A 26,761-nucleotide genomic window follows, 5' to 3' on the forward strand; every position below is an offset into this window, starting at 1 on the left:
TATGAAGTATCACTTAAAATTCAAGGGAAATTATTTACAGTGATAGACTGCAAATTCATATTAAAAGCCTTCACTGAAATACTGCAAATATCTGAAAAGAATTTGGTATGCAAGAGTTAGCTGAAATCAATGAATCTCTCACCGAGAATGGTCTTAAGGATTATTCAGGTCATTTGTCTTCTTTAAAAGGTGAAATTAAAAATAGATTTTCAGATTTATTTTCTTTTGAAGTGAAGCCATGAATGTTAGATCCAATTGGATGCGATGCCGGGTCTGCTAGTGAAAAAATTCAAGAACTCACTGAATTAAAATGTAATGCGGAATGCAAACATAAATTCGAAAAAAGTGGAATGGCCAAGTTGTGGGGATCAAAAACAACTGAACTTCTTTATCCAACAATGTGGTCTGAAATGGCTAAAGCACTTCTTTGTTTTCCAATGTCATATATGGTTGAAAGTGGTTTTAGTTCAGTAAATAAAATATTAACAAAGGAAAGGAACAGAACTGACATAAGTTCAAGAAGAGACATTAGAATTAAACTTACTAATATCATACCGAACATTGAGCTAAGAAGCATCGGGCCCAGAGATCCCATTGGATAAAAAAGAGCAACTATAAAGTATTTTCTTATTTAAAATTTCATGGGGGGTGATTAGGAAAAAAAAAAAAGTCTAAAAGAGCCCTTTGGGGGCAATAATTAAAAAACGGTTGAGAAACACTGTTTTAGGCTAGTACATGTAGCTATAGGTAAAAACTGAGGGAAAACCAGCAGGCTTCAAATTTTATAAAAATCTGAAAAAATAACCCTAGTACCAATCTTATTTTTGAAGAAAAGAAAATTTATACTAGGAGTATTTTTTCAGATGTGAAGTGAAGTGGAATTTACTTTCCTTACATCAAACATTAATCAGCAAAGAATAAGTCAGTAGTCTCAGAAGGAGACCAGAAATGGTAAGACAGGTGAAAATGAAGGATTGCAGCAAAGCAGTTCAAACCCCTAGAATGACCCTGAGGAAATAACCAGAATGTGGAAGTAATGAGGAAAAAAAAAAAAAAAATTAGTAGATGAAGAGTTTTATCTAAAGACATATCATGGAAATTATTTGTTGCCTTCTTCTATTAAGGTCCTTTTGACTATAAGAAAACTCTAAACCATAGTTTTAAGTACTGCAAATTGATTCCATCTAATGGCTTTCCTTAAAGTTAAACTGTATAATAACTTTCCAAGGTGTGCCAATCAATGATATACAGGAAACTTGCCAGCAGGGATAAGGAGGTGATTGTAAAAGGCAACTGTTATACAACTGGCGATATACAAATGTTAGACCAGCCACATAAGCCTCATTTTAGGAAGGATGTGGATCTGTTGGAATGGGTGCAGACAAGAACAATGACATTAGTAAGAGGAATAAAAGGGTATTCTTTCCAAGAAAGATTCCATGGGTTTTTTTTTTTTTGTTGTTGTTGGAGCAACCATAAAAATTTGCAGCATCTGTAAACTAGGCACCTAGGGTTGCTTCATGCCCTTCACCTTGCTGAGACTACACACAAGTGTACATAAACTCAAATAGAGGAAGGATGGTTGCAGACAGCGGCAGCGGACAATTGATTGAAGAAATGTTCAAAAAAGTTGATGAATAAACTTCCTTCTGGTGTTGCAGAAGTGGGCAGTTTAAATAAATTTAAGAAGAATTAGGCAAATTATTAGATGGGATGGATAGGTGATGTGGAAAGTGGCTGTCTTTTTGTGCCTCATCATTTGCACTACTAATGCCAATTGTATATGTAGATGCAAGGTCAACAAAGGACACATATTGGTCAGCTTTTCTCAACTTCCTTTTTAAACTTATACCAGACTTCATACAAGATTTTTCTGGGTCTGTTTAGATATCAGATGCCCTTCAAAGAAAAGAGCAAGTCTATTTAGACTAGTCAGTCTCACACAAAATTCGAAGTATGTCTAAAGACAATAAGTAAAGATTGCGAGTGGATTCCAGAATCTACTTTATAAATGCAGGCCCAAATATATTTCATCTGGTTGGTTAAGGATGTCATTAAAACAAATTCAAATGTATGACCAATTGTAACTGCTCTCCAGGCAGTTATCACACGTAGCATCAGTTACTCGATAGGAGCAAAAGGTCAGCTTTTCTCAACTTCCTTTTTAAACTTATACCAGACTACATACAAGATTTTCTGGGTTTTAGATATCAGGTGCAAAAGGCCTAAGCAGCCTTTGTACCAGAAACTCCCATAACAACAACAATGCCTGCAACCTTATCCATTTTTAAAAATCCCAAATATATCTTGTTTCCACATTTTAGATATAAAATTTTTCCATTCCTTAATACTTGATATCCTATTTGTATACATAACAGATAAATAGAATAACTCTAGAAAATGACAAAGTTTATCCCATGTTTTGAGCAATGTGAAATTTGTAATGGCTGAAATATGGGGCATATTTTGGTGTTTGTAGTAGACCCTAAGTACTCTTCTTTCTAAGGCATCTGTAAATTATACCAAAAATATTAAAATGCCCCTGGGTTAAATCTAATTTTTTTGTTTTTAAAGAAATTCAAAAGTATTTTCTATAAATTTGGTATTGCAGTTATTCCATCACAAATTTTCAATAACAACTGATGATACTGTTAATAATTTTGCTAAAGAAAAAGCCAAAGAAAGAATTTCTTAAGAAATCTGTAGTAGTGGTGGCATGTGATGCAAGAAAGCAAGTGTATGAGCTTATGCAGCATCAGCCAAAAAAAAAAAAAAAAAAAAAAATCACACCATTCCCTCCAAATGCCTGTCCAGTTCCTCCTTAAATTTATTTAACCTGTCAACTTCCACAAGGACAGATGGAAGTTTGTTCCAGCAATTAACCACCCGCTGGCTAAAGGCAAATTTCTGCACATCTATTCTACATCTGTCTTTTCTTAATTTGAATTTTGCCCCCTTAGGTTCGTAATCTGAACAAGTGGAAGGATCCCATCAGAATTCAGCATGCTCAACCCATTCAAGGCTTTATACACCTCAATCAGAACACTGCGCAGGTGCCTAGTCTCCAGCCACTGCAATTTGCAGAACTTGAGCTCTCTTGTTAAGAGGATCCTTTCATTCCCCTCATCAATCTTGTTGCCCTTCTCTGTACACGCTCAAGTAAATCTACATCCTTCCTAAAATGAGGCCTCCAGACCTGTATGCAGTACTCAAGGCGTGGCCTGACCATTACCTTATACAGAGGGACAATCACCTCCTTCTCCCTGCTAGCAAAATTCCTATATATCATTGACAAAACCCCATGACCTGCCCTGGCAGCCTGTCTGCATTGCTCAGAAAACTTCATATCTGACTGCACAATTACTCCCAGGTCTTTTTCATTTTCTACCACCTTAAGTGTAGCACCACACAGTTGGTACGTTTCTCTGGGGTTACTTCTACCAATATGCAGTACTTTGCATTTGTCAAGGTTAAACTTCAGTTGCCACTTCTTAGCCCATCTGCCCAAATTATCTAGATCCTGTTGCAGTAGCACGCTGCCATTACTGTCATTAACAACCCTGCCAACGTTTGTATCATCTGCAAACTTCGACATTAAGCCTGATATACCTTCATTGATAAATATACAAAACAACAGTGGACCTAACACCGAACCCTGTGGGACTCCACTAATAACATTAGTCCACGAAGAGCAGCACCCATTGATTACCACCCTCTGTCTTCTCCCACTTAACACTGTACAGGAAGTCCTCATTGTTCATCATAGTTACACTTCTAGAACTGTGACAAACGAGGTCAATCAACTCCACATGTGACATGTATTATATGAAAGACATAAAAGAATTTATGTAAGTAAAAAACGCATAGATGTTCTTTAAGATCACATTTATCACTTTTAATAAAGTATAAAAATATTACTAAATCAAAAAGCTCAACCCTGTCCTCACTCCATGTATGTTGCCCTCTACCCGCACAATTTGTCTCGAGTCACCAACTGCTGTTTTCCTTAGTATAAACTTCACATAATGTAAAGTTTATTTCCGTAAGGACTCGGATACTGTGGCCTCATTTTCTCTTAAAGGAAAAACTGAACTGAAGAAAACAAAAAAAATTGAACTTATTTTTTTCCCCTTTCTATTTGTAACACGAAATTTAATTTAAAACAATTAAACCATTCGCAAGAAAGCAAGTGTATGCTTTCTTGCGAATGGTTTGACACTGACAGCTCCTTCATTAGCTTTCACCAAATCCTTGCTTTACATGCATGTATAAACGTTATTAGAAAATTTACATTAATTTTATTAACACTAGAATTGTATTAAAACATCTGCAGATATTTTTAGCATTTTTAAAAATATTTAAATAATTGAAAGTTACATTAATGTTACAAGGAAATTTAAAAGAAATTTTGAAAAATTCTCAAAAAATGCACAAAGCAGACTGATTTAACAAAATTATGCCCCAACGTGAGCTGTCACAGACCATGGTGTGCATGTAACAGACAAATATCAATGAAACAACAAGGACTTCCCATATTTAAAAATTAGTTTGTAGAGTTTTATTTTTGGAATAAAATTAGGATTTTTTTTTTTTTTTTTTTGCCCTCTTTATTTTTTCATAGGCCTTAGTTCCTAATGGAAAAGAGGGACAACCAAAACAAAAACTGGACAACTGACTTTTACATATGCGCCACCAACCAAGTCCCTACTGAGGAACTCGTTTCTTTAAAACTCTCACACTTCATTCAAAAGGTTTTGCTTTCGTTTAGGGCAAGTTCTCCTCAGCCTCAACTGTTTTCATGTATTTTTAAACTAAAACAGTATATTTCTCGTTAATTCAAACCTAGTAATCCAAGTGTAAGGTAAACAAAGTATAATGCAAATGCCATATGAGGTCTTATTAAGAATACAAATAGTGCATGTCCTAAGCTCTAAACTTATATCCAATTTAAAAATGAAAATAAATCTCTAAATGTTTATAACTATAATCTTTCAAACTATATCATCATTATAATTACTTACAGGCAAGTTGCACTTTACCTATGGCATAGGCAGAAGCAGCTCTTGGTTTGTGTGTGACTAAAGCTAACTCTAGGGGAATGAAAAGGGGGAAATAAATGTTTATATACAAAATTCTTATATTCTAAATCTAAATTCTTTAATTAACACTTTAAATTTAGAGAGTGATAAATTTGCAGCTATTATACATATCATACACCCTGTCAGCAGTGAGTTTGTGTGATATGTGTTTGCCTGAGGCAGTAAGAAAATACACATTTGACCTACCAAGTTTTCTATTAATGGGCAGTTCTGTGGAGTTTGTCCTTGGGGGTTTTGAAGTTTTGTAAAAATGAAAACTTTGTACATAAATGTTTTTAAACAATCTGTTCTTATGGAAAAATTATGCTGACTTGACTGCCCAACATCAGAGCTGAATTATTGTCAAAAATCAAATCATAATTAAAAAAAAAAAAAAAACTTTGTACATAAATGTTTTAAACAATCTGTTCTTATGGAAAAGTTATGCTGACTTGACTGCCCAACACCAGAGCTGAATTATTGTCAAAAATCAAATCATAATTAAAAAAAAAAAAAAAAAAAAAATCGTTATCCTTATTTTAATGCAATAATATGCTTTAAATCAGCAGTTTAACCTTTTTTGAGAATGTGATCCATTGTGACAATTCAGTAAGGCTTCAACAATCCAATCCAATTCAATTCAAACCTGAGAGAAAATTTTTCGAAATGAGGCTATCAAATAAAGGCTGTTTTCATATCATACTGAAGGAAAAAATAAATATACACTTTTCTTATATTCATTGTATTAAGTATTTAAATTACATTGCAATTTGTTTAGTTTCAGCGATTTATTGGAAAGAGCATCCATGCATATGACACTGTGGCCTTTCCACTCTTACTATAATTATTAAAATAAAACCCATACTGCATATATTTGTCGACAATACCTTCTTTTTGCTGAATTAAGTTTTCAAACAAAGGGCAAAGTAAAATTTAAAATAAATAAATTATCTGTTTGTCCTCTGCGATGGCCACACAGGGCTAGAGAACTTATACAAAACAGAGCATATAAGAACATATACTACTGTCACCCCATGCTATCCACTCGACTAATTCAAGCCTTGCAGCATGCTGCTGTATCAATAAAAAATGCATTAGTAAGATCATAATGCAAAAGTCATATTTCTGCTTTACCATAGCAGGAGGAAAAACAACATGTGGCCCAAGGTCACTCACTTGATCCACTTTTTACTAATACTATGGAAACGAAGGCCTAGTGAGTGACCTTGAGCTATTTTTCCCCCCTACTGCTTTACCAAAAAACATGTACGTATTATGATTGTACAATGCCAACTGATTATGATTTGGCTAACAAAAACTGATGCCAGATGTGCATTGTGACAAGTAGCAAAACATATTTGGCAGGACATATATTAATCGTGATTTATGCAGTGACATGAATAACATTTAATAAAATATTACTTCTGTCGCTATTATAACAAAGTATTTTCATTACCCTTAGTAAATCTAATGGTGGGATGGGAATTGCTGCTCTACATTTATTCATTTATAACTATCATTTATCTATTCTGAGCTCAAATTGAATAAATCAGGCTGACAATTGGGTTCTTCTCCAATTTTTGAAGCTATTTTTATGCTGCCATCTATTAAAACTATCTACTGTTAATACTATCTGTCTATTAGTTGGGAACTTGATAGTATGAACCAGAGCTGTAATGCTAAATACGTTCTATGTTGATATCAATATTTATAAAATAATAAGAGAAGTTTACCTCAATATAATATGTAGAACACTTTCATATGATACTCTCCAGCAATTAAAATGAAAAAATCGAAAATCTTACATAACAGTAAAAAATAATTAAAATTCAATCTAACGCAATTAAAAATTAAATAGATTAATTAAAAGAAATTTAACAAAAAAATGCAAAATGATTTTCCTTCCTGAAGCTGACAACGCTTTGACTGTATGTCATGATCACAGGAACGAAAAAAAAAAAAAAATAATAATAATAAATAAATAAAAAAATTCTTTTTGAAAAAATAAATTTTATTTTTTTCATTCCTATGATCAAAACATACAGTCCAAAAAATTGATTTTTAATTGTGTTCAATTGATTTTTAATTATTTTTTACTGTTATGTAAGATTTTTGATTTTTTCATTTTAATTGCTGGAGAGTATCATACGGAAGGAAGTGTTCTACGTATTATATTGAGGTAAGTAAACTTCTTTTATTATTTTACAAATTAGTCAGGAACATAAGAGATGGCAGTACATACTACATTTCATTTCATGGTATTACATTACAGACGTTACATGAAATGTAACTGTACTGATCTTGAAAAACATATGTACATAGTCTTTATGCCTACAAACTAAAAACAGATATGTTACATACTGCTTAGTGTATTAACATAAAGCAAAGAAAAACTGTTTATGAAATTCTATTTCTCCAATATTCTGCTAAATAAGCCAAAAGAATATTTTGATTAATATATTTTTATTAGCATTAGTAGAGGCATATGATGCAAGAAAGCAAGCTTATGCAGCATCAGCCAAAAAAAAAAAACCACTCCCATTTCATCCCTCCATTCTTTCCAAATGCCTGTCCAGCTCAGCCTTAAATTTATTTAGGCTATTAGCTTCCACAACAAAAGATAGAAGCCTGTTCCACCAATCAACTACCTGCTGGCTAAAGGCAAATTTCTGCACATCTATTCTACAACTATCTTTTCTCAATTTGAAACTGTGCCCCCTCAGGTTCTTAGTCTGAGCAAGACGAAGAATCCCATCAGCATTCAGCTTGCTCAACCCATTCAAGGCCTTATAGACCTCAATCAGATCACCTTGCAGGTGCCTACTCTCCAGGCACTGCAATTTGCAGAACTTAAGCCTTTCTTGGTAAGAGTTCCCTTCACCAATCTTGTTGCCCTTCTTCATTCTAGCAACTCTACATCCTTCCTAAAATGAGGCCTCCAGACCTGTACACAGTACTCTAGGTGTGGCTTGACCATTAAAATTGACTAGTATAATGGGATTATCACCTCCCTGTCCCTGCTAGCAAAATTCCTATATATCATTGACAAGACTAAATGACCTGCCCTGGCAGCCCATCTGCACTGCTCAGTGAACTTCATATTTGGCTGCACAATTACCCCCCAGGTCTTTTTCACTTTCCACTTCCCTGAGTGTAGTGCCACCCAGTTGGTATATTTCTCTTCGGTTATTGCTACCCATATGCAGTACTTTGCATTTGTCAATGTTAAACTCCAGTTGCCATTTCTCAGCCCATTTTCCCAACTTATTTAGATCTAGTTGGAGCAGCATTATTCTTGTCATCGACAACCCTGCCAACCTTTGTATCATATGCAAATTTGGACATTAAACCTGATATACCTTCATCAATATCATTGATAAATATACAAAACAACAATGGGCCCAACACCGAACCCTGGGGAACTCCAATAATAACATTTGTCCACAAAGAGCAGTGTCCATTGATTACCACTCTCTGTTGTCTCCCACTCAACCATCCCTTTATCCATTGTAGCAGCTTACCCTTGATGCCATACCAATCGAATTTGTACAGCAGCCTTCCATGTGCAAAATCTTTCCTGAAATCCAAGTATATGATATTCCTGAAATCCAAGTATATAAATCCAAAATTATTTTTGGCATTCAGTTCCTTTGTGACTACATCATAGTAAGCAATCAAATTGGTCAGACAAGACCTCCCTATGACAAACTCATGTGTGTCTTAACTATTATTGCAGTCTTGTCTAGATGATCCTGCAATGCTTCTTTAACCAGTGATTCCATTATTTTCTCCAGAACACAAGTTAAACTAACAGGTCTGTAGTTACTTGTGTCACCTTTTGAACCTCCTTTGTGAATTGGTGATACATTTGCACACCTCCAGTCCATGGGGACCTTCCCTGAGTCCAAGGAAGCTCTCATAATTATGGCTAAGGGTTTGCTTACTTCCTTTGCTGCCTCCTTTAATATAACTGGATAGATCCCATCCACCCCAGGTGCCTTCCTTACATTTAACTTGAACAATTTCTCCTCCACTTTGCTCTCAGTTATTACAAAATCACTTAGCTCCCTGTTAGCGTTTGATAAACTTCTGGCACTCCCCTCATTGAATAACTCCTCATGTTTGAATGTAGATGCAAAATATTCATTCAGTTTATCAGCTACCTGAGCATGATCATCAACAGTCAACCCATCTATGTTAAGTGGTCCAATCTGATTCATCCCTTTCCTTCTAGAGTTTACATAAGTAAAGAACTCCTTGCTGTTTTTCTTTGCATCCTTTGCCAAAATTTCTCATAATCTGCCTTTGCCTGCCTAACCTCCTTTGTGAATTGATTGATTACAGACTAGTTTATACCTGCCATAGTCTTCTGTGTTGCCTGATACTTTATATGCATCCCATACATCCTTCTTCTCTGCCACTAGCCTCATTAATTCATCTGACATCCATTTAGGCCTAAACCTTAAACAGTATTTCTTAGTTGGAATAAAAAGCCTAGTAGCCTCCAAAATTAAGTCCCTGAAGGCTTCCCATTTAGAATTCACTGTTGGTAACATCAACAGTTGATCCCACTGTACAGAATTTAAAAACTATCTGAGAGTGCTGTAGTCACCTTTACGAAAGCAAAAGCCCTTCCCTTTAGCCTCGATGGTAGTTACATCTTTAAATAATTCCGACATCAATACATTGTGATCGCTGTCGACCAGTGGTTCCTTTATCTGCAGATTCTTAATGCATGAAGAATCACTACTGATGATCAGATCAAGAGTATTACTCCCTATGGTTGCCACTTGAACATGTTGCTGTAGAAAACAGTCATCCAATAAATCCACAAAAGTCTTGCTAGTGTGCGAGTGACCAACCCACAAGTTCCAGTCAATATCTGGAAAGTTAAAATCTCCCATTATAAGACATTCTCATTTACTGGCCAACTCTATTTCTTTGCACAATTGTTCATTATACTTCAGATTCATTAGGCCTATAACACACCTACTCTCATTTTTCCTTTCCCAGGGCTTATTTCATACCAAACAGACTCAACACTACACTGTCCACCAACATCAATTGGATGCACTTCCTTAGATTTTTTATTTCTTAACTAACAGCATAACCCCTCCTCCCTTACTGTACACATTGTACTCCCCAAATTCTAACTCTACACTGCCTATATCTGTGTGACACCACATCTCTGATATCCCAACAATATCTGCCTTTGATGTCTTGACTAGCACTTGAAGCTCATCAAATTTATTAACTATACTCCTATCATTGGTGTACATGCAAGTATACAAGCACCTGTTCCTGCTCCTAGCCACCCTAACACAGCCCATGTATTTACTTGTTCCATTATGACACCCAGCAGTCCTGGATATCTCCATTACCTTGCTTTCCAGTCTGTTGCCCATTCTAATAGAAGCTAGTCAAGAATCACTTCTGCCTCTGCCTGCGGCCACTGTTAACCTTTTAGTCCGTGTATCCCACCCCCCACACTAGCAGTTTTCCAACTCACCTAACACTGCCTCGATAGCAGCAGCAAATATTCTTGCACCCTTTCTATTTAAGTGTATCCCATCCCTGCAGAAGCAGTCTTTCCTGTCAACAAGCATAGACCAGGACCACCGCATATCCCGGAGCAATATGGCCTTAGTTGCTAATGCTCCTAAAATCCAAACAAACAAACAAATAAACAAGCATAGACCAGGCTGAAAAAAATTCTACCCCTTGGGTCTTGCACAATCTCTCCAGGGCCAAATTGATTGACAAGGCTCTCATCATATACTCCCTCCTATCGTGTCTGGGCAGAATTGCAGACACTTTCACATTCAACCCTAACTCGTGGCTTTTTTTTCAACATTGACCTGTACTTGTTGAGTAAATCTGCAGATCTCTTACTCTTAATGTCATTAGTTCCAACATGCACAACAATATCACCTTTTGTGCCATGAAAAGATGATATCCGCTCTACAATATCATCAACTTTTCCTCCTGGCAGATATACCTGGTCCTATTCCACCTATCCTTCTTACATAGTATATTCCCCGTCTCCCTCACAATAGAGTCACTATCAATAACTAGTTCCTTTGGGACCAGCACATTCTGCCTTGGAGATTGCCTCTGTGTTGCCTGATGCACAGGAGTGAGCTCTGTCTTGAGCTGGGCAGCTGAGAGCCTGATGGGCCCCTCATATTAATTTCTTCGAGGGCATTTACCCTACACCTCAAGCTCTCATAGACACTCATCAGAATGCCAAGTTGGTGCCTAATTTCTTGACACTCCAGACACCTAACACACACAAAGGCATCCTCCTTGGCTAGCATTTTAGCATTAGCATTAGTAGAGGCATTTGATGCAAGAAAGCAAGCTTATGCAGCATCAGCCAAAAAAAAAAAAAAAAAACCCACTTCCACTTCACCCCTCTGTTCGTTCAAAATACCTGTCCAGCTGAGCCTTAAACTTATTTAGGCTATCAACTTCCACCACAAGGGATGGAAGTCTGTTCCACCAACCAACCACCCGCTGGCTAAAGGCAAATTTCCGCACGTCTATCCTACATCTGTCTTTCCTCAATTTGAATTTATGCCCTCTCAGGTAATTTTTCTGAGCTAGAGAATCCCATCAGCATTGAGCATGCTTAAACCATTCAAGGCTTTATACACCTCTATCAGATCACCTCGCTGGTGCCTAGTCTCCAGACACTGTAATTTGCAAAACTTAAGCCTTTCTTCGTAAGAGCACCTCTTTGTTCCATTCACTAATCTTGTTGCCCTTCTCTGTACTCGTTCCAGCAGCTCTACATCCTTCTTGAAATGAGGCCTCCAGACCTGTATACAGTACTCTAGGTGTGGCCTGACCATCGCCTTATACAATGGAATAATCACCTCCTTATCCCTGCTGGAAAAATTCCTGTATATCATTGACAATACTCCATGAGCTACTCTTGCAGCCCGTCTGCACTGCTCAGAGAACTTCATATCTGCCTGCACAACCACCCCCAAGTCCCTTTCATTCTCTACCACTGTCAGTGTAGTACCACAGAGTTGATACGTTGCTCTGGGGTTGCTGTTTCCCATGTGTAGTACTTTACATTTGTCAATGTTAAACTTCATTTGCCACCTCTCAGCCTGTCTGCTCAACCTTTCCAGATCCTGTTGCAGCAGCATAGTGTCAGTAGTGTCCTTGACAACCCTGCCAACCTTTGTATCGTCTGCAAACTTGGACATTAAGCCCGATATACCATCATCAATATCATTTATAAATACAGAAAACAATAATGGACCCAACACTGAGCCTTGAGGGACTCCACTAATAACATCAGTCCACGATGAGCAGTGTCCATTGATTACCACTCTCTGTCTTCTCCCCCTCAACCACCCCTTTATCCATAGCAGCAATTTGCCTCCAATGTCACACTGCTCCAATTTGTGTAGCAGTCTTCCATGTGCAACAGTATCAAAAGCCTTTCTAAGATCCAAGTATATAATATCAAAGTTATTCCCTGCATCCAGTTCTTTTGTGACTGCATCATAGTATCCAATCAAGTTGGTCAGGCAAGACTTCCCCTTAACAAAACCATGCTGTGTCTGAGCTATAACTGAAGTCTTGTCTAAATGATCCTGCAGTGCTTCTTTAACCAGTGCCTCCATTAATTTTCCTGGAACAGAAGTTAAGCTCACAGGTCTATAATTACTTGTGTCAGCCTTTGATCCTCCTTTGTGAATTGGGGTCACATTTGCACATTTCCAGTCTATGGGTACCTCCCTTGAGTCCAAGGAAGCTCTCATAATTATGGCTAAGGGTTTGCTTACTTCCTTTGCTGCCTCCTTTAATATAACTGGATAGATCCCATCCACCCCGGGTGCCTTTCTTGTGTTTATCTTCAACAGTTTCTCCTCCACTTTACTCCCAGTTATTTCAAGATTCTGTAGCTTACTGCTAGAGTTGAATACACCTCTGGCATTCCCCTCGCTGAATAACTCCTCATGTGTGAATGTTGATGCAAAATATTCATTTAGTTTGTTAGCTACCTGAGCAGGATCATCAACACTTGACCCATCAATATCAAGTGGACCAATCTGATTCATCCCCTTCCTTCTAGAGTTTACATAAGTAAAGAACTCTTTGCTGTTTTTCTTTGCATCCCTTGCCAAGGATTTCTCGTAATCTGCCTTTTCCTGCCTAACCTCCTTTGTAACTTGGTTGCATATCAACTTGTATCTATCATAGGCTTCTGTGTCATGTGTTAATTTGTATGTATCCCATGCATTTTTCTTCTCTGCCATATGCCTCATTAGTTCATCTGACATCCATTTTGGCCTAAACCTTGAACAATATTTCTTAGTTGGTATGTAAAGCCTAGTAGCTTCCAAGATAAGTTCTTTGAATGCTTCCCATTTTGAATTTGCTGTTGGTAACATCATCAGTTGGTCCCACTGTATAGAATTTAAATACTGTCTCAGTCCATCGTAGTCGCTTTTACGGAAGCAATAACCCTTCCCTTTACCCCTAATGGTAGTTACCTCTTTGAGTAAATCCCACTTCAGCACACTGTGATCACTGCCACCTAGTGGTTCATTTATCTGCAGATTCTTAATGCATGAAGAATCACTGCTGATAATCAAATCAAGAGTATTACTCCCTCTAGTTGCCTCCCGAACATGCTGATGTAGAAAACAATCATCCAATAAATCCACAAAAGTCCTGCTATTGTGTGAGTAACCAGCCCCCAAATTCCAGTCAATATCTGGGAAATTAAAATCTCCCATTATAAGACACTCTGATTTACTGACCCACTCTATTTCCCTGTACAGTTCCTTATTATACTCATCAGAGTCATTAGGCCTATAGCACACTCCTACTCTCAATTTTGATCTCCCAATGTTTATGTCACACCAAACTGACTCCACACTGCACTGTCCAGCGATGAAAGATCATGTATGAAAATAGATCATGTCCTGTTTTAGAAATACAGTCAGTCCTCATATAACATGTGTTTACACTACACGAATTCGATCATACACGATTTATAAATAGGGGAACGATATCTTATATAACACGAACCGAATTCGCTTATGCACGATTCGCCTTTGTGTTTACAAGAAATGGCAGTCGAACGCAGAATCACCCCAAATGAACGCAACACGATAGGAATGAAGAGAAGATTCTGAAAATGTATTTATGTTTTTTATATCAGTGAAGGGGAAATGCATTTCACCATAATAACATAAAAACAACACAATTCCAGCTATTGGTATTATCGCAAATGCAATTAGATCGAGTTTACTACCAGTTTATAAGAGATTCCACTAGCAGGAACACAACTGGAAATTGTTTTTATTGTTTTATGGTAGTAACCCCTAGAAACGTGCTTTAGTAAAATGTGAGGTGTTAATAGTGTATCTCTGCCTTTACGGTGTTGTTTATTCAGTTGCTACATGCGCGCAGCTTTGTTTATGTGTATCAAGCGTGCCTCCTCGTTTTATAATTGTGCTTTATTCCCTAAAAATGAGTAAACTACTTAAAAGGTGTGAAAAGGAAGCGTCCTGGTGAAGATACTGTAGATTCAGAGAGAAAAAGAAAAGCAATATCAATAAACAGAGGCAGACTGGGTCAAAAATTCTTACCCGGAAAAATTTGTAGTGGCCTCACACTAGCGTTTATGATCAAAATCACACTGGCCCTTGGCCCACCGGGGTTTCCCTGATAAGGCTTATGGCCAGTTCGCCTCTGTCGATAGAGAAAAAATATGAAATTGTGAAATGCTTTGAGCGAAATGAAAGAGCATGTGATATTGCATGTGCTACAGACCTAAATGAGGCAACGCCGAGAATTACAAAGAATGCAGAGAAAATAAAAACAGCTTTCATAGCAGGAACAACTCAAAGTGTAATTAAAATCCATTAGATTAAAACACAAAGAATTGGAAGAGATGGAACGGCTGTCATCTGTTTGGATAGAAAATCAAACAAAAAACAAGTTTGCTTACGATAGAAGCAAAATCATTAGCAATATTTTATTACGTAATAGTCGTAATAAAATATGTAAGTATTTTATTACAATTATTTATTGTGTTTGATAATGTTTTGTGTGTTCAATCCTGGGTGGTCAGCACCTAACCCTATTTTTCCCATAGGGCCTGTTGTTTATATTGCACGATTTTGCATTGCATGAGGGTTTCTAGGAACACAACTATCGTGCTATACGAGGACTGACTGTATCAGCAAACATTTCATATTTCGCATATTTTTTGAGACTGTGATGCGTTGGAGAATCACCCCCTTCGTTTCTCCCCCGAGCCATAGCACTCTCGTTAGTCTGTGATCTTTGCTTCGCAGCTCTAGTCTGGGTCATTATTTCTGTTTAAGTACGATTTAATTAACAATGAAATTTAATAAGATTAATATTTTTGATTAATTGATAATACTATAATAAGCTAACAGATTCCTAATACAGTGCTTTGTATTACGCTATCTAGTTTTACTTTATACCTTACGTTATCAGTTCGAGATATATATACACACGTTAAGCTATTTCTTATTGACTACAATATGGCGGCTAGTTCAACAATATTGGCACCAACACCGGGAGTCATAACTTCCAAAAATCGCTGGTTAAATGGTGAGATCCGCAGAAGGAAGATCATATGAGGAAAGACTGATTATGTGGGCTACAGAGCTGGCAACCAGACACCTCAGAGGTGACCTGATTGAGGTTTATAAGACTGCCCTCTTTTAAATGTTGGAGTGAATGGAGGCTTGGCAGCCTCCATTCACAGTCCAACTTCAAACTCACAGCACCAACCTTTTTTCTTCCTCATTTATTCCTTCAACCATTCACCAGATTCCACCAGCTGTGACCTGATCTGTTGTTTGACCTCCATAACACTTATTTCAGGGATAGAGCTTTTCCTTTTATCTGGAAAAAGGCTGTTCTCAGGGTGATCCTTAACAACCTGGAGAAGCCAGTGAATGAGCCTGATTCATATTGCCCTATAGTCCTTTTGCCTATTTTGGGCAAAATATATGAGAGACTTGTGCTAAGAAGATTCATGGCACTCTATGAGGCTAAGAGGTTATGTTCTAAGCAGTTTAGCTTTAGGAAAGGTTGTTCTGTCACAGATGCAATACATTGGGTAATCAACCATGTTAATCAATATCCAGAATAATATGCCCTGGGTATATTCATCAACTTTAAAAGCAAGCTTTCAATGCTCTATGGTGGGATAGTATCCTAGAGAGGACTAGTGGCATGCTTTGTCCCAGCAATCTCTTTTATGCTCTGAGGGATTACTTTGGGAATAGATGTGTGATTGTAAGATCAGGATATGATCAAAACGCCTATCCGTTTGAGCCAGGTTTTTCTCAGGGATTGATCCTGGGCCTTCCATGTGGAATATTAGCATTAGAATACGACGCTTTTTTTTTGTTTGTTTGTTTGTTTGTTTGGTTTTTAGGAGCATTAGCAACTAAGGCCATATTGCTCTGGGGATATGCGGTAGTCATTCCCTGACCTTTCCGCATCCTCTGTATTTGGTGATCACGGGCTCGAACCCCGGTCTAATCAAGAACCGTGTGCTACGCACTGCTGCTCCTGCCTACCTCGCTACGGAGGCACCGGCATACGATGCAAGAAAGCAAGCTTATGCAGCATCAGCAAAAATAAATAAATAAATAACCCCTCCATTCATTCCAAATGCCTGTCCAGCTCAGCTTAAATTTATTTAGGCTAACAACTTCTACAAAAAAAGATGGAAGTCTATTCCACCAATCAACTACCCACTAGCTAAAGGTCACCTCGAAGGTGCCTGCTCTCCACGTGCTGCAATTTGCAGGACTTAAGCCTTTCTTCGTAAGAACACCCCTTTGGTCCCCTCACCAATCTTGTTGCCCTTCTTTGTACTCGTTCTAGCAACTCTACATCCTTCCTAAAATGAGGCCTCCAGACTTGTACACAGTACTCTAGGTATGGCCTGACCATTGCCCCATACAATGGGACAATCACATCCCTGTCCCTGCCAACAAAATTCCTATATATCATTGACAAAACTCCATTACAGCCTGTTTGCATTACTCAGCAAACTTCATATTTGACTGCACAATTACCCCCCAGGTCTTTTTCACTCCCCCCCTCTGAGTGCAGCACCACACAGTTGGTACATTTCTCCTCAGTTACCGCTACCCATATGCAGCACCTTGCATTTGTCAATGCTAAACCTCAGCTGCCACCTCCCAGCCCATTCTCCCAACTTATCCAGATCCAGTTGAAGTAGCATACTGTCTTTACTGTCGTTAACAACCCTGCCAACCTTTGTATCATCTGCAAACCCCAACACCAAACCTGACACCCCCTCATCAATATCACCGATAAACATACAAAACAACAATGGGCCCAGCACCGAACTCTGGGGAACTCCACTAACAATATTTGTCCACAAAGAGCAGTGTCCATTGATCACCACTCTCTGTTGTCTCCCACTCAACCATCCCTTTATCCATTGTAGCAACTTAGCCTTAATGCCATACCTCTCCAATCTGTACAGCAGTCTTCCATGTGCAACAGTATCAAAAGCCTTCCTGAAATCCAAGTACACAACATCAAAACCACTTTTGGCATTCAGCTCCTTTGTGACCACATCATAGTATCCAATAAAACTGCCCAGACAAGACCTCCCTTTAACAAACCCATGCTGCGTCTCAACCATTACCACAGTCCTGTCCAGATGATCCTACAATGCTTCCTTAACTAGTGATTCCATTATTTTCTCTGGAACACAAGTTAAACCAACAGGCCTGTAGCTACCGTTCCAGATGAGTTTCTGGAGCATGATCTGACAAGTGTTGATATATAGCAACTTATGTAAAAAAATTAGTTCTTCTGCTGTATGGGGATTCTAGAAAACACATTGAGCAGAAAGCCAAAGCTTGTTTGGCCAGCCTGCTTGAGTGGTCTGTCCTGCACAAGCTCTATAGGTCTAAGATGGTAGCAATGCTACCTAAAGGCCATCTAAGTTTGACAAGGCCAACTTTGGTCAGACATGGAGATGTCTCTAAAATACGTTACACAGGTTAAATACTTAGGGTTGTTCCTAGGGGAGTGGCTGTCTTTTATGATGCGTTCAATGTATCTGAAATATAAGATCAAGGCTTCGTGTGCCAAGCTTCAGAGGGCGAGTCAAACTGTGTGGGGCATTAATGGAAGACAACTTTGTTTTTTCCCTATTATCACCTATGCCTCTAGAGTTTGGTCTGCAGAGGTCATTAAGAGGCATCTTATTAGTTTTAGTGGTTTGCTCTCCTAAAGATAACTCATACATGTCAGACTCTTTCATCTGATGTCTTTTGCATTATCTCTGGTAAGTTGCCTGCTGACCTAGTAGTTGACCCGGAGGCACATCGATCGTGAGTTGGTTTCTATATGGCAGATATAGTGAAATGACTCTAACATACAAGAAAGGTGGAGAAACTTATGCCTTTTTGCTTGCCCTGTATTGACAGTAGACCACAGGTGCAGGCCCTGGTTCCAATTTGGACTTGAAGCCCGTTTACTTCTGACAAGATATGGTCAGAGGACTAGGCTCTGCCATCTTGGTTTGGCTGAGTCTGAACCGTGCAAGTGTGGACTCTACAAAACTGCTCTCCACATTGTGCTCTGCTGTGGTTTGTTCACAGATTTATGGTCTCACTTGGAGATTAAGAATCTGATTCTCTATGAGTATAATCTATTTTTATTGTTAGATCTCACAGATCATTCAGTGCATTTAATATGTTATGCCAGTTTTTCATAAGAGAGCTAATATTCTAGATAGAAGAGACTCACTCACCTCCACATTCACTATTATTCAGCACTGGGAGGTGGACCTCCCATGAGTTGTTTACGATGTTTACTTATTATTTTTCATAGTGTATTGTTATTTTGTTGCACTTTGCCTAGTTTGTTCCTAGGTTATGTAATTTTTTTCTTTAATTTTCTCACACACACACACACACATAGGTTTTGGCCTATCTGTGTGATAAAAAGGTAAGGTAAGCAGCAGCCATCATCAATCCACTGCAGGATGGAAACCTCCTCAACGATTCAGGCTGAGGGAAATGGACCATAATCTGCCAACCTGCACTGGACCAACTAGTCCAGTGAGAGTTGGCAGATTGACCATATTTAGCAGTCAGGGGTTTGACTGCTAAATATGGTCGATCATATTTAGCATTGGTCTATTCAAAGAGCGTGTGCTACTACACTCCTGCTCCTGACCACTCGGCTACAGAGGCCTGTTCTAGGTGGTACAGCAGAACTAAAATCTCCTCAAGTGAATGCCCAACTCCAAACTCACAGAACCAAAAACTCTTCCTCAAATAACTCCCTTATAGTCGCATTTTCTGGAACAACCCTCCTTTGTTTTTATTTCCCAAAAATTAAAACCTACTCAAATTCAAGTCTAATGTCAATAAGTATCTTCTGTCTTCCAAGCCTTCAACCCAAGTATGATACTAAGTACTATAAATTTTGATAGTTTTCATGCTTAGGATTTTTCATTATATATATAAACAGCACTAGGAGGTACAAGAATGAATTCTAGATACCATACCAAGAATTGGCAACATTTCTTGAGTCTGCTGTTTGGAATCCCATCACTGGGCCAAACAGAAGTTATTAACAGTAAACTACCATTCAATATGGTTTGAGTGTAGCTGCCAAACTAAATGAGTATTTTGTATCTACATTCACACATGAGGGGAGCACTCAGTTCCAGGGAAAATAATGGAGTCACTAATTAAAGAAGCATTGCAGGATCATGTAGACAAGTTGGCAGTAATAATTCAGACACAGCATGGGTTTGTTAAGGGGGAAGCCTTGTCTGACCAATTTGATTGGATACTATGATGTGGTCACAAATGAACTGGATGCAAAAAATTATTTCAATATCATATACTATATCATATATCATATATCATATATCAATATCATATATCATATACTTAGATTTCACAAAAGTTTTTGATACTGTTGCACATGGAAAACTGCTGTACAAATTGGAGCAGTATGGCATTAAGGGCAAGTTGCTGCAATTGATACAAGGATGGATGAGTGGGAGAAGACAGAATGGTAATCAATGGATACTGCTCTTCGTGGACTAAAGTTATTAGTGGAGTCCCCCAGGGTTCAGGGCCCATTGTTGTTTTTTATATTTATCAATGACATTGATGAAGGTATATCAAGCTTAATGTCAAAGTTTTCAGATGATATAAAGGTTGGCAGGGTTGCCAATAACAGGCCTGACGTAGTCCAGTGGTCAGGAGCGAGAGTGCATAGCACGCGTTCCTTGAGTGGACCGGGGTTCAAGCCCGTAACGACTAAATACGATAAATATTTGTATTGATGATTTATTGTAAACTCTACTGACTTGGTTGTCGTGCCGGAGTATAAACAGAAAATTTATTTATTTAATGACAGTATGCTTCTGCAACAGAAAATGGAAAAATTAGGCATATGGGCTGAGAAGTGGCAAAGTTTAACATTGACAAATGCAAAGTACTGCATATGGGTAGCAATAACCCCAGAGAAATGTACCAACTGGGTGGTGTTACACTTGGGTAGCAGAGAATGAAAGAGACCTGGGGGTAATTGTGCAGTCAGATATTAAGTTTTCTGAGTGGTGCACACAGGCTGCCAGAGTGGGTCTTATCAATGATATACAGGAATTTTGTCAGCAGGGATAAGGAGGTGATTATCCCCTTGTATAAGGCAATGGTCAGGCCACACCATGAATACTGTGTGCAGGTCTGGAAGCCTCATTTTATGAAGGATATAGAGTTGCTAGAATGAGTACAGAGAAGGGCAACAAAACTGTTGAGGGGAACAAAGAGATGCTCTTAAGAAGAAAGGCTTAAGATATGCAAACTGCAGCATCTGGAGACTAAGCACACCTGCGAGGTGATCTGATTGAGGTATATAAGACCTTAAATGGACTAAGCAGGCTCAATGCTGATGGGATCCTTTCTCTTGCTCAGATTACAAACCTGAGGGAGCATAAACTGAAATTGAGGAAAGACAGTTATAGAACAGATGTGCGGAAATTTGCCTTTAGCCAGCAGGTAGTTGATTGTTGGAACAAACTTCCATCTGTCGCTGTGGAAGTTGATAACTTAAATTCAAAGCAGAACTAAACAAACATTTGGAATGAATGGATGGGTGAAATGGAAAGGTTTTTTTTTTTTTTTCTGTGGCTGATGCTGTATAAGCTTGCTTTCTTGCATCATATGTCTCTACTAATGCTAATAACAGATACACCATAAAAATTGTGCATGCTGATTTTAGACTTCAGTACATCAATTTAAAATAATGTGGAAAAGTACAATTACCTACATAATATCTTGTTTTATGATGCTTTAAAATAACTGTTTTAATATAGTTTAAACTAAAATTGTTATTTAGTTCAAGTTATTATTCTAAAGCATCACAAAGAAGGAGAAGATTGCGAGATAAAATATTGAAGAATCAAATAAACATGAAAGAGTAAAGCAGCATCTTCTTAGTCATTAGAAAGGCAGAGGAAACTTACCCAATAATAGTTTTACATTGCAAGGGAACTTTATTTTAATGTAATTACAATTTAAAAAATATAACTTTCAGCTTACCTCCAAAATAATCTCCTTTTGTGAGTTGTGACATTTCAACTTCATTTTCCTCTGCCTTTAGTTAAAAAATATTAAAAAAGTTAGCAATGATTTTTTATAGATTTTTTTATAGATATAGATAGTATAATGTTATACAAAAGAAAAACTGTATAAATAAACTGTGATAAATATGTTTACTGTTAAAGATTATGTAAATTGTTGAAAAATCAGGTTTTCCTCATTTTCAACCAAGAAAAATTAATGCCAACCATTAGGTATCAATCTTGTAGCATCAAGAAATAGGCAACATGGAAAAACTGTAAATTTTTTTTATAGCTTCTGAATGAAGGTTTACTTTTCTGATAAAAAATGAATTATATAACTGAAAACATCTTGAACAGTTTTCAATTTGACACTTATTTAACATGATATTCGTAATTAAAGAACTGATAAGGCAATTTTATCAATTAAAAATCGATAATTCTGCTTCCATGTTGAGTAATTTGGATTGAAAGGCAGTTTTAAAGCACATTTCCATGAAAATCATACATGCACAGACACATCACAATATGAAAACTATTTTCAATAGCTATAGAATATCAGCTGTCAAGAATTTAAAAGGAGGTCATTCATACTTTTAAAGAAAATGTGACGTGTGAATGAGAGGATTGACCTAACTAGATGAAAACATAGCTAATAAGTACTTTGACAGGTGTCTCATGTTGGAATGATATTGAGAAGTGCAAAGTGCCAATCATGCATACACACAACAAAACCCATGCTCACAGCATCCAGACACCAATGTCACCAGCATAGCTTCCGGTAATTTTTTTTCCGCAGTGCACACTTACCTTATGCTCTTATGTAGCTGGTTCATATAAAACTAATTAATGATTATAATCATTAATAATAATAATTATGCACAATTTTCATATGTGAACTGGAAAGTAAACAATTTAATAACATAATTAAAATAAAATTTAGTTCCAAACCATGAAATTAACTAGACATACAAGTTAGTGCAATGAATCAGTTCTGTACATAGTATATCACTGAAGTAGGTGAAATGGCTTAGTTTTCATTACATCTCATATTGTGAATACCTTCACAACGAGATCCCTGTCGTACTATTTCGAATAAGTAATACTTTCCCATTAGAGAAGGCTTGTAATTGTTATTTTTTTTCAGTGGCTACCACAACCGAGATGGCTGTTCCAGGACTATTTGGCCCTTCACTGCTGGGTAGGTACTCAGTGGTATAATGAATGACAAACCAGTTATGAGATTAACTCCGTAATATTAGAGATGCCAAACAATATACAATAGTAAAAAAAAATATAGGGCTAAAGCCTCAAACCACAGAATCTACTAGACATACTCATTAGTGCAGTGCATCAATTCTGTATGTAGTAAATCACCAAAGTTGATGAAATGGTATAGTTTTCATGCCATTGGTGGGCTGGTATCCACTGAGAATAAGTAACAATAGTTTTCTCTAATGGAGAAATGATACTTATTCAAATAGTACAATTACAAGCAATTCTTTGTGAAGGTATTCACAATATGAGATGCAAGAAAAGGATGCATTTCACTAACTTTGGTGATTAATTTACTACATAGAGGACTGATGCATTGCAATAACATTTTTTAACTTTTAACTTTATAATTATGCCTAATACATAATTATAACTGTTATATTAAATATATTTTACAAATATAAAATTAGGTTCATGAAAACTATTCTATACAGCTATAACAAATTTTATAAATACAGAGTAAACATTTGGAAAATAATCCTTATACACCTCCCATACACCCTTTGCTAACATTAAAACAATGCAATCTCTTATTGATAAGAGATTGCATTGCACCCAGAAAAGTAATTTCATTGAATTGTGGTTCTTCCAAGTTTTCCTACAAATATAGTTCCTAATGGATACAGTTCCTACAAATATAGTATATCCATTTGTATTCCAGTAATATAAATATGCAAATACTTCATGAGAATTCCCTGGCAAGCTGGGACTTAGGTGTAGCTATCTTCGACTGGAACATAGTGCACATCACTTCCAAACCACTGTGTGGCTCTGCAGCTTAGAGGGAAAAATTCTTCTGGTCACCAGGCAACTTAATGGGCACCTAAGAATACATCACAGCATCGTACCTATGGTTGATGCAGGCAGGTGGAGGCCACGCTTAACACAAATGCTGATGTGCAAGTAGTTCTGGAAGTAGTTGGCTCCAATCTTGCTATGACATGACAAAAAGTGACATGACACTTAAATAGAAAGGGTGCAAGAATGTTTGCCGATGCTATCGAGGCAGTGTTAGGTGTTAGCAGCGGAAAACTGCTAGAATGGAAAGGATACAAGGACTAATAGATTAACAGTAGCCATTGGCAGAGGTGAAAGTGATTCTTGCACTGCTTCTGTTGGAATGAGCTGCAGCCTGGAAAATAAGATGCAGGATATTTCAGAGACTGCTGGGAATCATTGGGGTACAAATAAACACATGGGTTGTGTTAGGGTAGCTAAGAAAAAGAACAGGTGCATGTATACTTGCGTGTACACCAATGCTAGGAGTTTAGTAAATAAATTTGATGAATTTGAGGTATTGCTCAAAACATCAAAGGCAGATATTGTGGGGATTTCAGAGACGTGGTGTCACACAGATATAAGGAATGCAGAACTGGAATCTGAGGAGTACAATGTCTACAGAAAGGATAGACAGGATAGGAAGGGAGGAGGGATTATGCTATTAGTTAAGAAATACATAAAATCCAAGGAAGTGAAGCCAGTCGACACTGCTGGACAGTGCAGTGTCGAGTCAGTTTGATGTGACATAAGCATTGGGAAATCAAAATTGAGAGTAGGAGTGTGCTATAGGCCTAATGACTCTGATGAGTATAATAAGAAACTGTACGGGGAAATAGAGTGGGCCAGTAAATCAGAGAGTCTTATAATGGGGGATTTTAATTTCCCAGATATTGACTGGAATTTGGGGGCTGGTCACTCACACTAGCAAGGCTTTTGTGGATTTATTGGATGATTGTTTTCTACATCAGCATGTTCAGGAGGCAACTAGAGGGAGTAATACTCTTGATTTGATTATCAGTAGTGATTCTTCATGCATTAAGAATCTGCAGATAAATGAACCAATAGGTGGCAGTGATCACAGTGTGCTGAAGTGGGATTTCTCAAAGAGGTAACTACCATTAGGGGTAAAGGGAAGGGTTATTGCTTTCGTAAAGGCGACTACGATGGACTGAGACAGTATTTAAATTCTATACAGTGGGACCAACTGATGATGTTACCAACAGCAAATTCAAAATGGGAAGCATTCAAAGAACTTATCTTGCAAGCTACTAGGCTTTACATACCAACTAAGAAATATTGTTCAAGGTTTAGGCCTAAGTGGATGTCAGATGAACTAATGAGACATATGGCAGAGAAGAAAAATGCATAGGATACATACAAATTAACACGTGACACAGAAGTCTATGATAGATACAAGTTGATCTGTAACCAAGTTACAAAGGAGGTTAGGCAGGCGAAGGCAGATTACGAGAAATCTTTGGCAAGGGATGCAAAGAAAAACAGCAAAGAGTTCTTTACTTATGTAAACTCTAGAAGGAAGGGGATGAATTAGATTGGTCCACTTGATATCGATGGGCCAACTGTTGATGATCCTGCTCAGGTAGCTAACAAACTGAATGAATATTTTGCATCGACATTCACACATGAGGAGGAGGAGTTATTCAGCGAGGGGAATGCCAGAGGTGTATTCAACTCTGGCAGTAAGCTAGAGAATCTTGTAATAACTGAGAGTAAAGTGGAGGAGAAATTGTTGAAGATAAATACAAGAAAGGCATCTGGGGTGGATGGAATCTATTCAGTTATATTAAAGGGGGCAGCAAATGAAGTAAGCAAACCCTTAGCCATAATTATGAGAGCTTCCTTGGACTCAGGGGAAGTACCCATGGACTGGAGATGTGCAAATGTGACCCCAATTCACAAAGGAGGTTCAAAGGGAGACACAAGTAATTATAGACCTGTTAGTTTAACTTCTGTTCCCGGAAAATTAATGGAGGCACTTGTTAAAGAAGCACTGCAGGATCAACTAGACAAGACTTCAGTTATAGCTCAGACAGCATGGTTTTGTTAAGGGGAAGTCTTGCCTGACCAATTTGATTGGATACTATGATGCAGTCACAAAAGAACTGGATGTAGGGAATAACTTTGATATTATATATTTGGATCTTAGAAAGGCTTTTGATACTGTTGCACATGAAAGACTGCTGCACAAATTGGAGCAGTGTGGCATTGGAGGCAAATTGCTGCTATGGATAAAGGGGTGGTTGAGGGGGAGAAGACAGAGAGTGGTAATCAATGGACACTGCTCATCGTGGACTAATGTTATTAGTGGAGTCCTTCAGGGTTCAGTATTGGGTCCATTATTGTTTTCTGTATTTATAAATGATATTGATGATGGTATATCAAGCTTAATGTCCAAGTTTGCAGACGATACGAAGGTTGGCAGGGTTGTCAAGGACACTACTGACACTATGCTGCTGCAACAGGATCTGGAAAGGTTGAGCAGATGGGCTGAGAGGTGGCAAATGAAGTTTAACATTGACAAATGTAAAGTACTACATATTTTTTTTTTTTTTTTTTTTTTTATGAAAACCCCAAACACGAAAGGTATCAAAACCTATAGTACTTAGTACCGTGCATGGGTTGAAGGAGAAGTATGGGGGGAGGGGGATGCCGGAAACTTTGCTCTAGAGACTAAACATGGGTTTCGCCACTTCAAGCCTCCAATAAGCAAAGCGGTGGTATTTCACCGGTTGATGAAAGTCATCTACCACCTCAGTATGGGAAACAGCAACCCCAGAGCAACGTATCAACTCTGTGGTACTACACTGACAGTGGTAGAGAATGAAAGGGACCTGGGGGTGGTTGTGCAGGCAGATATGAAGTTTTCTGAGCAGTGCAGACAGGCTGCAAGAGTAGCTCATGGTGTATTGTCGATGATATATAGGAATTTTTCTAGCAGGGATAAGGAGGTGATTATTCC

At 37.7% G+C, this 26,761-nt stretch overlaps 1 protein-coding gene across 2 annotated transcripts in view; it reads right to left on the reverse strand.

The window, feature by feature from the left end:
• Nucleotides 1-26,761, reverse strand: part of LOC150090401 (cAMP-dependent protein kinase type II regulatory subunit-like) — a 232,000-nt gene that overhangs the window by 2,903 nt on the left and 202,336 nt on the right. For both annotated transcript variants that reach the window (XM_090369101.1, XM_090369100.1), the window contains 2 exons: nucleotides 21,707-21,761; nucleotides 5,022-5,090 (listed from right to left, as the gene is read on the reverse strand). In XM_090369101.1, coding sequence (XP_090225227.1) covers nucleotides 5,022-5,090; nucleotides 21,707-21,761 — 124 coding nt within the window. The remainder of the gene's footprint in view (nucleotides 1-5,021; nucleotides 5,091-21,706; nucleotides 21,762-26,761) is intronic.

This window comes from Mastigoproctus giganteus, chromosome 2 (genome assembly GCF_048544385.1).
Source record: "Mastigoproctus giganteus isolate SK-2022 chromosome 2, ASM4854438v1, whole genome shotgun sequence".
NCBI classification, from domain to species: domain Eukaryota; kingdom Metazoa; phylum Arthropoda; class Arachnida; order Uropygi; family Thelyphonidae; genus Mastigoproctus; species Mastigoproctus giganteus.